The sequence below is a fragment of the Aspergillus flavus genome, chromosome 6, assembly GCF_009017415.1.
Source record: "Aspergillus flavus chromosome 6, complete sequence".
Lineage (NCBI taxonomy): Eukaryota > Fungi > Ascomycota > Eurotiomycetes > Eurotiales > Aspergillaceae > Aspergillus > Aspergillus flavus.
This window is the reverse complement of record NC_092410.1, coordinates 3,716,661-3,729,724: the sequence shown is the minus strand read 5'-3', so window position 1 is coordinate 3,729,724 and position 13,064 is coordinate 3,716,661. Positions and strand designations below refer to the sequence as shown.

At 48.3% G+C, this 13,064-nt stretch overlaps 4 protein-coding genes and 1 non-coding gene across 5 annotated transcripts; all 5 read right to left on the bottom strand.

The window, feature by feature from the left end:
- Nucleotides 1-358: 358 nt before the first annotated feature.
- On the bottom strand, nucleotides 359-2,170 carry F9C07_11562 (putative D-xylulose kinase A; the record flags this gene model as incomplete). Its single annotated transcript, XM_041294171.1, has 2 exons — nucleotides 359-1,582; nucleotides 1,676-2,170. The coding sequence occupies 2 exons, from the start codon at nucleotides 2,168-2,170 to the stop codon at nucleotides 359-361; spliced, it is 1,719 nt and encodes a 572-aa protein (XP_041148593.1).
- A 1,853-nt stretch (nucleotides 2,171-4,023) lies between these two features.
- On the bottom strand, nucleotides 4,024-5,555 carry F9C07_11563 (putative cation efflux family protein; the record flags this gene model as incomplete). Its single annotated transcript, XM_041294172.1, has 2 exons — nucleotides 4,024-4,664; nucleotides 4,730-5,555. 2 exons carry the CDS (start codon nucleotides 5,553-5,555, stop codon nucleotides 4,024-4,026), a joined length of 1,467 nt encoding a protein of 488 aa, XP_041148594.1.
- Nucleotides 5,556-6,686: 1,131 nt separating this feature from the next.
- Nucleotides 6,687-6,757, bottom strand: F9C07_t215. Its single transcript has one exon. It is a non-coding gene; the product is annotated as a tRNA-His (tRNA).
- On the bottom strand, nucleotides 6,697-9,315 carry F9C07_2286771 (AP-1 adaptor complex subunit MU). Its single transcript, XM_041294173.2, has 6 exons — nucleotides 8,953-9,315; nucleotides 8,747-8,875; nucleotides 8,340-8,569; nucleotides 7,792-8,281; nucleotides 7,356-7,727; nucleotides 6,697-7,283 (listed from the first exon to the last, which is right to left on the bottom strand). Exons 1-6 carry the CDS (start codon nucleotides 8,989-8,991, stop codon nucleotides 7,203-7,205), a joined length of 1,341 nt encoding a protein of 446 aa, XP_041148595.1. The 5' UTR covers nucleotides 8,992-9,315; the 3' UTR covers nucleotides 6,697-7,202.
- Nucleotides 9,316-10,258: 943 nt separating this feature from the next.
- On the bottom strand, nucleotides 10,259-11,762 carry F9C07_2286770 (mitochondrial 54S ribosomal protein mL57). Its single transcript, XM_041294174.2, has 3 exons — nucleotides 11,298-11,762; nucleotides 10,996-11,225; nucleotides 10,259-10,896 (listed from the first exon to the last, which is right to left on the bottom strand). The coding sequence occupies exons 1-3, from the start codon at nucleotides 11,683-11,685 to the stop codon at nucleotides 10,747-10,749; spliced, it is 768 nt and encodes a 255-aa protein (XP_041148596.1). The 5' UTR covers nucleotides 11,686-11,762; the 3' UTR covers nucleotides 10,259-10,746.
- Between the last annotated feature and the right edge of the window lie 1,302 nt (nucleotides 11,763-13,064).

Sequence of the window (13,064 nt, the reverse complement as noted above, 5' to 3'; positions counted from 1 at the left end):
CTATCGTCGGAGCTCAACAGATACCTTATGCACGTCGGGAGGTTTGATTACCGTCTTGACTTTCTACTTTCTATATGGAGGCAATGCATTTGTGTGTAGACTTCAGGTTATTCATGAGAGATGATGCGGATGTTTTTAAGATAAGATAGTTAGCAAATAGAAATGAAGGACACTGAGAATATATTATCATATCATTCACTTTTATATGTATAACCGAACTATATAGGGTACTAGCTGAATCCAAACCGGAAAATAGAATCCAATCCAAACCATCCAAGATCGCAGAGTCATTAAAGGCAATATTTTCATGAAGATATCCATAGATGCTTTTTCTACAACGGAAGAGGAGCGAGAGATATCACCGCGTCTCACCCTCCTGTTTCAGGACCTGCAATTCCATCTTCTCGAATCCCTCAAGGGCAGCCCCGTACTTCTCAAAGACGCCCTTCTGGTATCCATCTGCAATCTTCTCGATGAAGTCCTCCTCCCGCCACCGTTGTCCAATCAGATCCTCAAATGTCTGTCCATCTTTCCTCTCCAATGCCCAGACGGCCTTGTAGGCCGCTCCTAGCGCACAGGCATTATCGCCAATCTCTAGCTTATACACTCCATCACTTCCACCAAGGATCTCACCTGCCACCTTGGCAATAGCCTTATTCTTCGATCCACCACCGACGAGATACACCCGTCGCGGCTGAGCGGGCATACCCTGTCCGGGACTAGCGGTAAGACCACGAGAGCGCAAGCGAAGAGAAAGGAACTGGCTCTCGACGATAGCACGAGCCTCATCGGCAGGCTTGTTCCACCCACCATTCGTCTCATGCAGACTGCCGTCAGCAGGGTTATAATCAAACCGCCACTGTCCAGCCCGCAGATTCGGGACGATCTCCGGCCGAGGGAAAAAGAGGCCCATCTTCATTGGATCAGAATCCTTCTTCTGACCCATAGGTGCCGTTTCCAGTGTGATCTTATCGAAGTTAGCCCACGGGTCTTTGTCCCCGGCCATGCCTAGTTTATCGTTGATGGCATCACGGATATGTTCTCGAGCTAGGCCGCCATTCTTGTAGCAAAGCATGAACATGTACAGGCCTGCTGTGGTGGGATGATTGAAGAAATGTGTGGCTGGGTCGGGCATGTAGTTGGGAGTGGACATAAGGAAGGTGGTGGAGGTTCCCAGGGAAACCATTGCGTCGGAGGGACGCAGTGGCAGAGCCAGGATGGTGGCTGGGTTGTCGCCTGTTGCGGGGATGATGGTGCAGTCTGAGCTGAAGCCGTAGCGTTCTATGTAGTAGCGGTCGATCTGGCCTAGGTTGATACCTCCATCTTCGGGGACGGCACCGAGCTTGCGCTTGAGGTCTTCCACGCCGGAGGGGCCGGCGCAGAGTTGCAGGAGCTTCTCGTCGTAGGCACCTTGCTTGATGTTCCAGAGGTTCATGCCGCAGGCGTCTGAGATATCCAAGGGGGCGATGTGGCCCAGGAAAAGGGATGCAAGGAAGGAGGAGACGAGTGAGATTCGCGAGGTCTTCTTGTATACCTCGGGGTATTTTCTCTGGAAGCGCAGAATCTGGGGGCCGGTGAATCTCTACCAAAGGAATGATCATTAGTATAGCGCTCGTAACCGGAATTTTCGGAAAGTAAAGAAAGGGAGAGAAGTAGAGGGCAATAACAAACGTACATGATGTGCCTTGCTTCCTGTAGCATTAGCCAACTTATCCGCGCCGCCCAGGAAGGCATCAAACTCATCACACTCCTTCTGCGTACTGGAATCCTGCCAGTTGGGACTATATGGATGGGAGAAGGCCCCGCTCAGCTGGTCCTCCAGGGACTTGCCAGAGTCCAATTCCTTGAGGAGACGCTCCGCATCCTGTCCCCAGTACACACTCCCGTGCTGCTGTCCAGCACCGCTGATGCCCTTCACACGGGCGAAATCCAAGCCTTGCTTCTTCAGACCCTCGAGGACGCCGTCCAGGGCCTGGAGCCACAATGCCACAGGGGCATAGACTTCATGCTCGGCTTCATTGGTGATAACACCTTTTTTGATAGGGAATCCGCGGGAGTCAGCGTCAAAGTCGAATTTGGAGACGTAGACGACTTTCAGGTCGGAGTTGACGACTAGAGCTTTGAGTTGTTGGGTGGAAAGGTCGAAACCGATGTACAATGGGCCTTGCATTGTGACAGGGATTGTGCAATTCTCTTTTCTATCTCTCTGTTGTGTAGTGGAGGTCTTCAAGTCATTAAATTCAGTTCAATTGTGTGACAAAGTTTGTCAATGACAGACGGTGAATATGCGGTGGGAGATGACGTCGATAAGTAAGTAGTCACACCGATAAGAGAACAAAGGATAAGAAAAGAAGAAAGATGAACAACGACGGGGCGCAACGAGGATAAAGAAAGAGAGAACAGTGTTAAATAAGAGTCCCACGGGCAAGCATAAAAATTGGGTCATTAAATGGCATGTCTTTTTCATTACTCCATCTTCTATCGTGATCTCCGATTGCGAACATTCCCCAATTCAACCCGCAATTTATCCCCCCTTCTCCTTCCCACTTTGGCCACTTCAGAACCCACTTTTGCAATACATTCTGAATTTTTCTCCATTACAATCGAAAATTACCCCAGAGAGCCAATCAGTTACCCACTGCGTCCTCCGTACTTTTGATTCTGGCATGCTTTTTTGCTTGTTCTCCAGCCATTGAACCCCAATTGCACATCGTGATGTCAAAAAGAAAGAGATCACCTGCAACTAGTATAATTTTTTGCACATCTTTTTTATTTATAGACCCACTTCACCACCACCGGGAATTTACCCAATTTACCCGATGAATGGTGAAAGGGCTCTGTTAAATTCGATCTTCCACACTAGACAGGGGGACCCTTATTGCGAGTTGCTTACTTTCTGCTCTAGATTTAATCTATATTCGTCACGATCGAACGTCTAGAACGCTTTTAGCCTGGTTCACGTGGACGCTGCGATCGTACCTCGTGAACAACCCAAGACCAGTCGAGAACTGCTTGGCTGATTTTTCTCAAACAATTAGCCATTACGATAAGGAATCTCAGATATTGTTGTTTTTGCCGTTCTTCATTTCACTTTTTTCATGGCTAATTTTTCAAATTAAACATGTTGTTATCAACTCCTGCTGAGTTGATTGGCTTGTCACATACATTTTGTAAAGTCGGTCTACAATGGAAACGTCACCGCAATATCTAGGTTGGAAACTTATTCTCTGGCTATATCAGATTTTGAAACGGAAGCGTATGACCTGTGTCCACGTCATATGTACTTCTGCTGTCCTTGCCACAGCAAATAAGATGATACTGGGGTCCAGCATGATAGGTCTAGAGTACGCCACAAGAGGGTGTATCTGGCGACTTCAGGAAGAAACTTGTAACACAACAATGCCAACTGGAAAGTGATATAAGCATGAGATAAGGAGTAGTCATCATATTGGTCAATTGGTCACATGGCGCCTGAATATCATTGCTTAAAACATCCGTCCAATGGGATTCGCTCCGCATACACTGGATGCAGTGGCGGGATATAGTACGGAGGGATTGATGGGCGTTACTTCCACTGAGTTGCCCACACGAGTACCGAAAGCTACTTCTACTGTACAATCAACGTCTCCAGAGAAGATCTGGACGGTTCACAAGAAGCCCACAGTATGTGCTGTAGATTCTATTCAGCCAATATATGTACATACTGTACATGGTTTGCCAGCCATGGCTGGCGTCCTCCTCTATCGACTTCTTCCCTCCCCTACATCCAATCGTTTCTTCACACCTTCCAAATAATCCCTTCCTCCGTGTGATCTAACTTTCACCGGCCACAATCTTCACCAGCAAATAAATAGGGCATGGAGATATCATCTCCAGTCAGTGTATTTATGGGGTATCACATGATCCTTCGAGGTCCAATGTGCAAAACGGGACACGAACTATGCAAACACACAAGAGCTTCAACAGGCTCGATACAAAGCAACACATGCAAAATAATATAAAGCAAAAAATAAAGATGCCTCCTTAACGCCTCTTGCGAGCATCATGTTCGTGCACATCATGCCCATGATCATGCCCGTGCGCTTCACAGTCCGCGTCACCATCCTCCGGTTCCGGGTTGGCTTGGGATGCAACTTCGGCAGGGATGAACTCTTCGGAGAAATTCAACTCTTCATGCTCGAGGGGGATAAATCGCACTTTGACTCGCTTAACGCCGCGGACGCCCGCTCCGATGGCTGTTCTGACAATTTCCTCGATTTCCCGAGATCGATTGATGGGCCATGCTCCCGGCACTGCCAGTTCAATATCCATGAGATAGTTCTGACCAGATTTCATACCCTGAACGTCGCGGATCTTAATCGCATTGTTATCCTGCAATTTCGCGAGCGCCTTAGAAGCGGCCTTCTGCACCGATTCCTTGATCTCATCGTCCACGGCAGTATCGGCCAGCTCCAGAAGTGACGAGCATGTATTTCCCCATCCGGCTTTGATGACCATCAATGAGATAAGGAGTCCACCCACAGGATCTAGCCAAGAGGCGTCTTTAAATAAGTACGTGCCGCCAATGGTGAACAGAGCGACAATGCTGGTCAGGGAATCAATGCGGTGGTGGATAGCGTTCGAGGCTAAAACAGACGACTTGCGCTCATTGGCGACTTTCATAGCTGTTACATTACACAATAACCGTTAGCTCTCGGATAAGATCGAAGGGCAACCCCAAGGTACTCACTTGCGTGGTACAGCCATTCCTTTACCACAATGGACCCAGCAGCCAACCATGCGGCATGAATGCTGGGGCCATGAATGTCGATTCCGTGACTATGCGAATGGCCGTGTCCCAAGTGAGAGATCGCCTCCGCCGCCTGGGGGTAGAACTGGTCCAACAGAACTTGACCGGAGTTCAGGCCCATAAAAACGCCTCCACAGAGCAATAGCCCACTCACACCCAACGCGCCGATGCTCTCAATCTTTCCGTAGCCGTTCGGGAACCTTTCAGATGGGGGCTTGAGCGACCAAGCGACTGTCCCCAGCGTGAGGATGTCCGAAACGAGATCTGTAAGGGCGTGGTAGGCGTCGGCGATCAACGCTTGCGAGTGGAAGACGTAGCCTCCGATAAATTTGCCAATTGCCATCGCAAGGTTGGCGACCAGGCCGATCCGCGTAATCCGAACGCCGGCGTCGTTCTTGTTTGTGGAAGTCAGGTACACATTGCCGCCGTGGTGATGGTGATGGTGACCGCCGTGGCCACCATGGCTTCTGGTTTGCGTCGCCATCAGATGTAGGGGTGTGTTAATAGTAGTCGTGGTGGTTAAGGAAGGGGGTGGGAGGCGAGAAGCATTGACAGAGTTAAAAGGGATGAGGGATCTGGCGGAGTTCTTATGGCGCGAGGGAAACGAGGTGGCCGATGTGCGCAGAACGCGCAGCTGAGACCGAAAAGATAGAACAAAGCCGGGACGCCCTACTCGAAACCTACCTATGGAACAACGGAGGTTGGATGAGGATCCGGGCGTTGGTGATGGATGGGCCCTCCACCGCAGGGGGTGCGTCAGCGGCATCAGGCCGGGTACGTAAGTCCAATTCAGTACTAATTGTTAATAGTGGCAGTAAAATAGTGTAGGTCAACAAAGACCGCCAAAGTCAGGACACTATGTTCTTTGTGACCGTGGTGTGGCGCGCCCATAGTTTGGCCCGAGGAGAAGGAAATGAGGAAATCAATCACTTTCTAACTGTAATGACGTTCCTCCCATCCTGTCGTGTGCTTCAACGCAACCATTGTAATCCGGTCCGGCAGATACAATCCCGATATGTGCTGACGACTCTCCGCCTCCGAACTGCGGCGTTCTCGACTCCACCGCCCTATGATGGGCTCTTCATTACTATTCCTTACGCCTTGCAATGGCCGAGTCCTGTCATAAATTCATAATCAACACTATAGAAAAAGCCAATAATGCCTCTCTAATTGTCAACTTGGACTTTCAGGGTCTACTTAGGCACCCAAAGAAATTAAGATTAAGATTAAAAACTATCATCTCTCTCACTGGCCCATTCCTTCCCTGTCTTGCAGATAATAGGCGGATGTCTTTCCGTTCTCGTGATCAATCTTATCAATCTATAGAAACCGTTTACTCCGTAAACCCGACAAGGAGAATAACTTTCCTCACCTGCTAATGCTTTCATCAAGAATGCACTAAATAAGAAACAACTTAAATTCACACACGCGCCTAGGCAAATCTTAGCTTCTGCAATACCTAACTACCATACGGAGGACAATCCATTACGTGGAGAGCTCCGTCCGCCAAGATATATAGCAACGCAACTACCCCATATACCAAGCTACCAACGTTTCAAAATTGAGATTTCTTAGCCCTTGATCTTGACACTGCGTACGTTTACAAGATCATGTCGATCATTACAAGGATTCAATAAAAAGGAATTCTTGAGATCCGCTTAGTCATAGAAGCGTAAAAGAATCTAAGACACGGAGCCACAAAATTAGAACCGTGGTGCTTGAGGTCCGCTTAGTCATACATGCGTAAAAAAATCTAAGACACGGAGCCACAAAACTAGAACCGTGGTCCTTGGTACCGAGCGATCCCTGTTTTTCGATGTGGCCCAAATCGCCGAGAATAAATAGAAGGGAAAAGAAGGAGAAGGGTTTAGGTTTGCTCAAAAAGAAAAAAGTTATGTGGTGCTTCCCGGAATCGAACCGGGGCTGGCACGGCCACAACGTGACGTCCTACCACTAGACCAAAGCACCTTTGTTCTATATTTAGAACTGTGAGTTTTGGCTACATAAGCCAGGGCTAATGTTGAGTGATCGTTCGGATCTTGGCATGGTGCTAAGGTAACTTACAGAGTACGGTTGTGTTCTTGTAAGGAGTGGCGTGTATAGGAATACTTGAAGTCAATATGATTAGCTTGAAACTTATGGTTTCTCGTAATTGCAGCCTTAGTAATACGTGTTCGGTGCTCTAGCTTTTGTCGTAGGTTTGCAAAACGCATGCAGCATACTGAACTTTGACCAAGGTCGATGTGGAAACTACAGATATGTTGTGGCAACCCAACGCACTGTAATGATTCTACACATCTACCAATCGACTAACCCCTTGGCTTAACCTTCAGTTAAGGGTGTAGATGTTATGTAACGCTAGAAAATAGAAAGGGAAGGAAGTATATCTATTGACACTATTAAACGCTTTAAATCATTGTATATCTGGCATACGGACCGCAATGTCGCCTGACTGCGTGATATAACGGACCCAAGGCAGGGAGGGGTATTGAAGCTGTGAAATGACTATTAGTCGTGGACTCATAGAAGGTAAAGGATAGGGCGCAAGTAGAATGAAGCAGCATACCTTAGGTTCAGTGATCTTCAAGTAGCGTACTTGAATACCACTTGTGGTGAAGTAAGGAATTTCGAATTTGACGTTAATGGGCCGTTTGGCCTTGCCGCCTCCAGTGCCGCCCATGCTACCTCCGAAGCCCCCAGTCATACCACCTCCGTGCTCGTCGTCTCCCTTGACGGATGGGAGACCAAGCTCAGCGCGCATCAGGAACTCCTTTCCACCACCGAACTGCTTGATCTTCCAGATAATAGCGGACTTCTCTGGCGCATAGTGAACCGTTCCAATGTTCGTGCGGAATCGCGGCGAGTCTGCATCTTCCGGCACAGGCACGAGGATCTCCACATTGTTGGCCGTGCTGCGGCGCTTGAATTGTGCTTTGGCCTACAGAGAAGAGGAATATTAGTTTGGAGACGACACAGGTGTTCGGCGTTTCCAGATCGCCTACCTTTAACATATACTCCATCCGAGAGCCTGAGTGCGATTCCACCAGGCATTCGACCCAGATAAGGGGTTTCACTTGCGTGTTTAGACGATAACTCATGAGCTCGAACTCTCCATCCGGGGGTATAAAACTGATCGTACGATCGTTCTCGAATCTCGAAAGACGAACGCATTGATGGAATTTAACGTCCTCCATCTCGACAGCTTTGCCTCTTGTGGCACGACCCGTCGTCTCAAACATAACCTTGTCATTCAAACCCAAACGAAGTTCTGGCATACCGCTTAGGTAACACTTCATCTTGATAGCACCCAGGATCTCAGATCGCAAGACATTTCCAGACGCAGATACGAGGAGATTCAGAGATTCGACAACGTCAAGGAAGACTTCGTTCTTCCGATAGCGAATGCCTTCACTTCGCCAGGAGACCGCATTGGTGACGGCAATAGGGGGACGCGCTTGAACTTCGAGCTTATGCGACTCTTGTGTGATGTACCTGATACCATATGAGCAACACTGCCTTCCGTCATGTTCGGTCACAATTGTCGTCTTACTCTTGCAATATCTTGCTCTCCGTAGTTTGTGGGTATCCGAAGTCCATCATCTCATCGAGCAATTCATAGATGATAACAAAGTTGTCGCGAATACTCTCTTCCTCCAAGACTTTGAAGTATTCCGTGAAGACCTCCACAATTTTGTGGAGGAAGAGGAGGATTTCGGTCGCATTAGTGTTCTTCTTTGTCAACGCGAGAATATAAAGGTTGCTGTGGCGGATATAGAGATACTAGATACACGATGACTTGTCAGTAAGATGGCGTGAAAAGGCTAATGGCTACCTGGTGCCCAAATGAAGTGTCGCAGTAGAGGCGGGCCGTTATAGGGGATGAAGGGAAGCAAAGCGGGCTGCGGGGACGGGCGGGGAGCGAGTGCGAAAACTGATGCGATTGCGGACATAACATACGTTGATGCCTTCATGAGAGAAGCATGGCGGTACGGCGGAGCTTTCTTCTTCTGCGTCACTAAGGAGGATAGGAAATTTCTCGACCGCGGACATGGGAATGTCTCCGCGGTAGTTTCGGGCTAGAAGGGTCTATTTGACGGTGAGCGCAAGAATGCATGGTGGGTATAGCGGTCATTGAAAAGAGATATCGCCAAGCATCTACCTACCTTGCCCTTCAAATCTAAAAAGAAGATAGCCGATGCCATCGCGGAGGTTTGGAAATCGTGTGGGAGTCGTGAAAGTAAGGGTGGATGTCAATAGGGCAGTAAGGAATCGGCGGGAGGCTCCTGGCTTAGTTCAACGGTAAGAGGCCAACGAAACACTAGCCGTACATTCTGCGATAAAATAGTGTACCTCCCAATCAGCATTAATCCAGCAATGGATCACATCATAAGTTCAGGTGATGGAGTACCAGTGGAGAAACTCACAGGGAAAAAACACGGAATAGAAGACTGACCTGAGAGCGACAGTGTATGGGACGATGGGGTCTCTATCAGGAGTCCTGTACACGTTCAGCTCAATTCCGTTCCACTATAATGAGTACTGCCACACAATATGTCACCCGCTTCCCTGACCGCCCGCTTCGGGTCTTCTATGCCTGCTACAACTGATAGAGCTCCCAAGAGATACAGTATATGAACTTGAGACGAAGACGCCCGCTATAGAATCTGTATAGCACACTCTATAGTATTATTGATCGGACTGACGTATTGATGATCATCCTATCTACTATCAGGGGACTGAGAAGTCGGACAGAAAAGACATTGAGAAATTCCAAAAGCATTCAGTCGTCCCATTATTTATCTCTCCATGCACTTCCTTCTCGTTGTTCCATTAATTGAAACCAGACCACTTTTGCGTGAAATAATTACTTGTACAATCGCAGAATTTGGCCCATAGAGAGCTCTATAAACCCCATGTTCTATAAGGAAAGTCCCGAATCATATATGAAACTTCCTAAGGTCTTCCTATCTACGTCTGGCTGGCGCTTGCACAGCTGTTCCTGGAGCATGGCGATAGGTTGGCCAATTCAATTGCTGGGTCATGAAGTTGTTCTCAACCATTCGACTCAAGGCTCACAAACATCGATCACCCTCACTCAAGTCTTTGAGCTCCACTCAGTATGTACATCTGTAAGAACAAGCTCAATAAGTTTACAGGCAGTCCCAGCAGACTACGCTGACTGACGATTCTCGAGCCGAGCCTATTTCAAGTGCTGTATCGTAGATAATAGAATGCAGAGCAATCTCTTTCATGAGTAAGGCCTTCACAAAAGTGTGAAATGTGTTGCTAGTACTCCGTAGAGTCTGCATCCATAGCTCGGTGTATAGCCTGAAGAAGAGAAAGCCAAGCCTATCCGACTCTAGCGGGCTCAGAGTCTCAGGTGGACTCACACCATTCCTGAAAAGGCTAGTGTGCTTTTCGCACGACAGTATTTCTTCCGCAATTTTTTTCCCTCTTCTTACTTTTTTTTCTTCTTGTACCAACGCTCCCATTAGACAGTGCAAGCCAGTACAAATTACTTTCTGTGATTTCTGGGGTTGTCGTACATTCTGTACGATGGTCCTGGTTTTTCATTGCTGAATTGCGATACAGCGGCGCGAAGACTATGCATCGTAAAGAGGGTTCCATAAGAGCTGGCCGCGTATTTTACTCTGTTACTCGGGCGGTGTCAGAGGAACCGGACATATCTATCATTAATAAACAATTCTATTCTCATAGTGTTTTGCGCGTTCTCTAACATGTTCCACAAGAGAGGGCCCCTCAGAGGAGAGGATCCTTCCGGGTGGTATTCGAAAATCAATATAAGACATGGTCATAGTAAAAGTACATATATGGTGGATGACCAGAACCCCCAACACATACAGAGAACATCCAAGATATAAAAAAGACAAGAAAGCGAAAAGGTGATAACGCCTCGAAATGCTCCTGCGGCCATTTCCCAACAATGATATCCCGACTTAAGCCTTGAATCCCAAAGGTTCTAATATCCGCTCGCGTGTCACCTTGTTGGCAACGAGACCGCCCTTCTCCAGGGAAATGGCACCGACGATCGCATACATCGTATGAGCAAGAACAAGTTCGATTCCGGAGCTGGCAAGGTTGTTGGGCTGGGCATCGATAATTGTCAGCAAGGTCAAGTATAGCCATTTGTAGTCAAAGCAGTATGTTGCAAAATTATAGAAGAGAAAGATGTTCCATTATATTACCTTCCGAGGACTCCATCTCAGGACCTTCTGCAGCTCATACTTCTGCGCAAGCTCCGCAAGCTGTGCTTTGCCTATCAAGTAATTCTTGTGACGGGTGAGGTTCTCCAGGCCCTCCAATGCCGGGTGCGTGAAGGGCACACGGTCAAACTCATCAGGGGCAGCGGTGGATGCAGCACTTCCGGGGCTCTGCACCATGGCCAAAGAAGCCTGTAACTCAACGATCCGTCGTCCTAAAGTGCAATTACCGGTTAGTCCTGTGCATCTCGCGAATCGCAGAATCGCATCCTCAGACTCCTACACACCTAAGAAAGCCAGACGGTCATTGAATCCTCTTCGACCCTGGTCGAAACTCTTGTGCGTCACAGCAAGCCATTTGGTTTCGTCCGAAAGGAGCTTGTCACCATCATTGCCCAGCATGCGGATGTAGAATTCGTCAAGGACCTGCGGATCGGTGTTGACTGGGTAATCACGTCTCTTGCTATTCAATCGCAAGCTGAAGGGAGCCTTTGCACTGGGAGGAGTATAGGACCATCGAGGCTTGTCTGCATAATCGACTGGTGTCTGCTCGGTGGATGTCGACAGACCACGACGGAGGAGGGAGGCGGATCCAATCGTGCTAGGACAAACGATAGTGCGGCATGCGGAACAGGCGATGGTCCTGGCCGCCCGAGTTGGTAGCATTGAAGCCATTGTGTGGGTCGAGGGGCTGAAATCCGCAGGTGTGGGAGAAACGGAGGCAATTCACCTGTCCGGGCTTTTCACAGCGGCCGCGATGGAATTCGAATGATGGGTTGGAAAGATTTCGGAGATGTGGCGCTAGTCCGCTTTGGGATAGCGCAACTTGTCCGACGTACTCCGTCTATACAGTATAAACAATAGTAGAAAGAACAGCAAATACTATTGATTCCTTGACGGAATACTCATTTAGTTTTGTATCACAATAAGGGCCTGGACCTCCTCTTCAGTCGTCGGGTTGAGCCACCTTTCTTGACCTAGTACCGGAGCAATTTCCCCCCCAAATATCAGTCTTAGAGAACACATCCACCAGTAAACAACCCGATTGCAGGCCGTTGAGGGGCAACACGAACCATTTTAGCCCTGTGCACAGGTCTACAATAGCGAGAAGTATCATGTTAATGTATCACGATGAAGTGTAGGGGATGATATGAGGAATGCCATCACAAGCCTATCAAATGCCTACTACCGAATGACAAATGCCCTGCCCGAGTGGCATTTCAAACTGTGAAATCCAGCGACTTACGTGGAGTCTAAAGAGAGGTTAGACAAACTCCCTTTGTTTAATCTTGTAAAGCAAGCCCGGTTCGGCTTACACAAAATCGACGCTGATGTGTCTTTCCTTACACCCAGACTTACCTGGTGGCTTCACTCAAGCCGCATGGGCCGCTATTGACGGGTTTCACAAAATGTTCGAACAGTGATGCTAGCTTGTTGACCCCCTTTCCGATGGGGTTTATCTCTTTGTAAGACAAGAAAAATGTTCAACGGTCCAGCTTCACTTGAAGTCCTTGGCGACGCTTCTTCTCTTTTTCTTGGGACCAGGCAGTAGCAGTTGAGAGACAGATAGTCACCAGCAGCAGCAGCTTAGCTATATCGCTTTCTCCATCAGATGTATGATCCTTTCGCTGTTGGGTAGAGCTTTTCTGATTATAATCTCCGTGTACACGTAATGGCGGTAAGCATTAGGTGTGCTTTCCGGACCTGACTGTATTGAGGTGACACCGAGTCAGGGGCCCATGGCTGGCACCACTCTCATTGACATAAGTCGATAGAACTATCATAGCTTCTAAGGAGTCCGAATTTACTCAAGGATGCCAAGAACATGTCCTAGTTCCCTGGTTGAGCTGGACGAAAGCATTAAGGAGAGGGGTGAATAACAGATAAAAAGAGAGCGAGATAGGCGAGCGTAAACCAGCAACCTGCCGATGGATATCTGCAATGAGAATAATCCTTGTGAGATCTGTCGTTCAGGCCCTTAATTTACCGGGCCAGGGCGCCTTCTAACGACTTCCTGCTCCAAACTAGAAAAATGCTCCACGTCGATGCAGTAC

Coding starts and splice junctions, on each gene's coding strand:
- F9C07_2286771 (XM_041294173.2), bottom strand. CDS start 8,991: ATGGCATCGGCTATCTTCTTTTTAGATTTGAAGGGCAAG. Junction 8,876..8,952: donor TTTTAGATTTGAAGGGCAAG/GTAGGTAGATGC, acceptor ACCGTCAAATAG/ACCCTTCTAGCCCGAAACTA. Junction 8,282..8,339: donor GAGAGCAAGATATTGCAAGA/GTAAGACGACAA, acceptor ATATGGTATCAG/GTACATCACACAAGAGTCGC.
- F9C07_2286770 (XM_041294174.2), bottom strand. CDS start 11,685: ATGGCTTCAATGCTACCAACTCGGGCGGCCAGGACCATCGCCTGTTCC. Junction 11,226..11,297: donor TGACCGTCTGGCTTTCTTAG/GTGTGTAGGAGT, acceptor ATTGCACTTTAG/GACGACGGATCGTTGAGTTA. Junction 10,897..10,995: donor TGAGATGGAGTCCTCGGAAG/GTAATATAATGG, acceptor ATCGATGCCCAG/CCCAACAACCTTGCCAGCTC.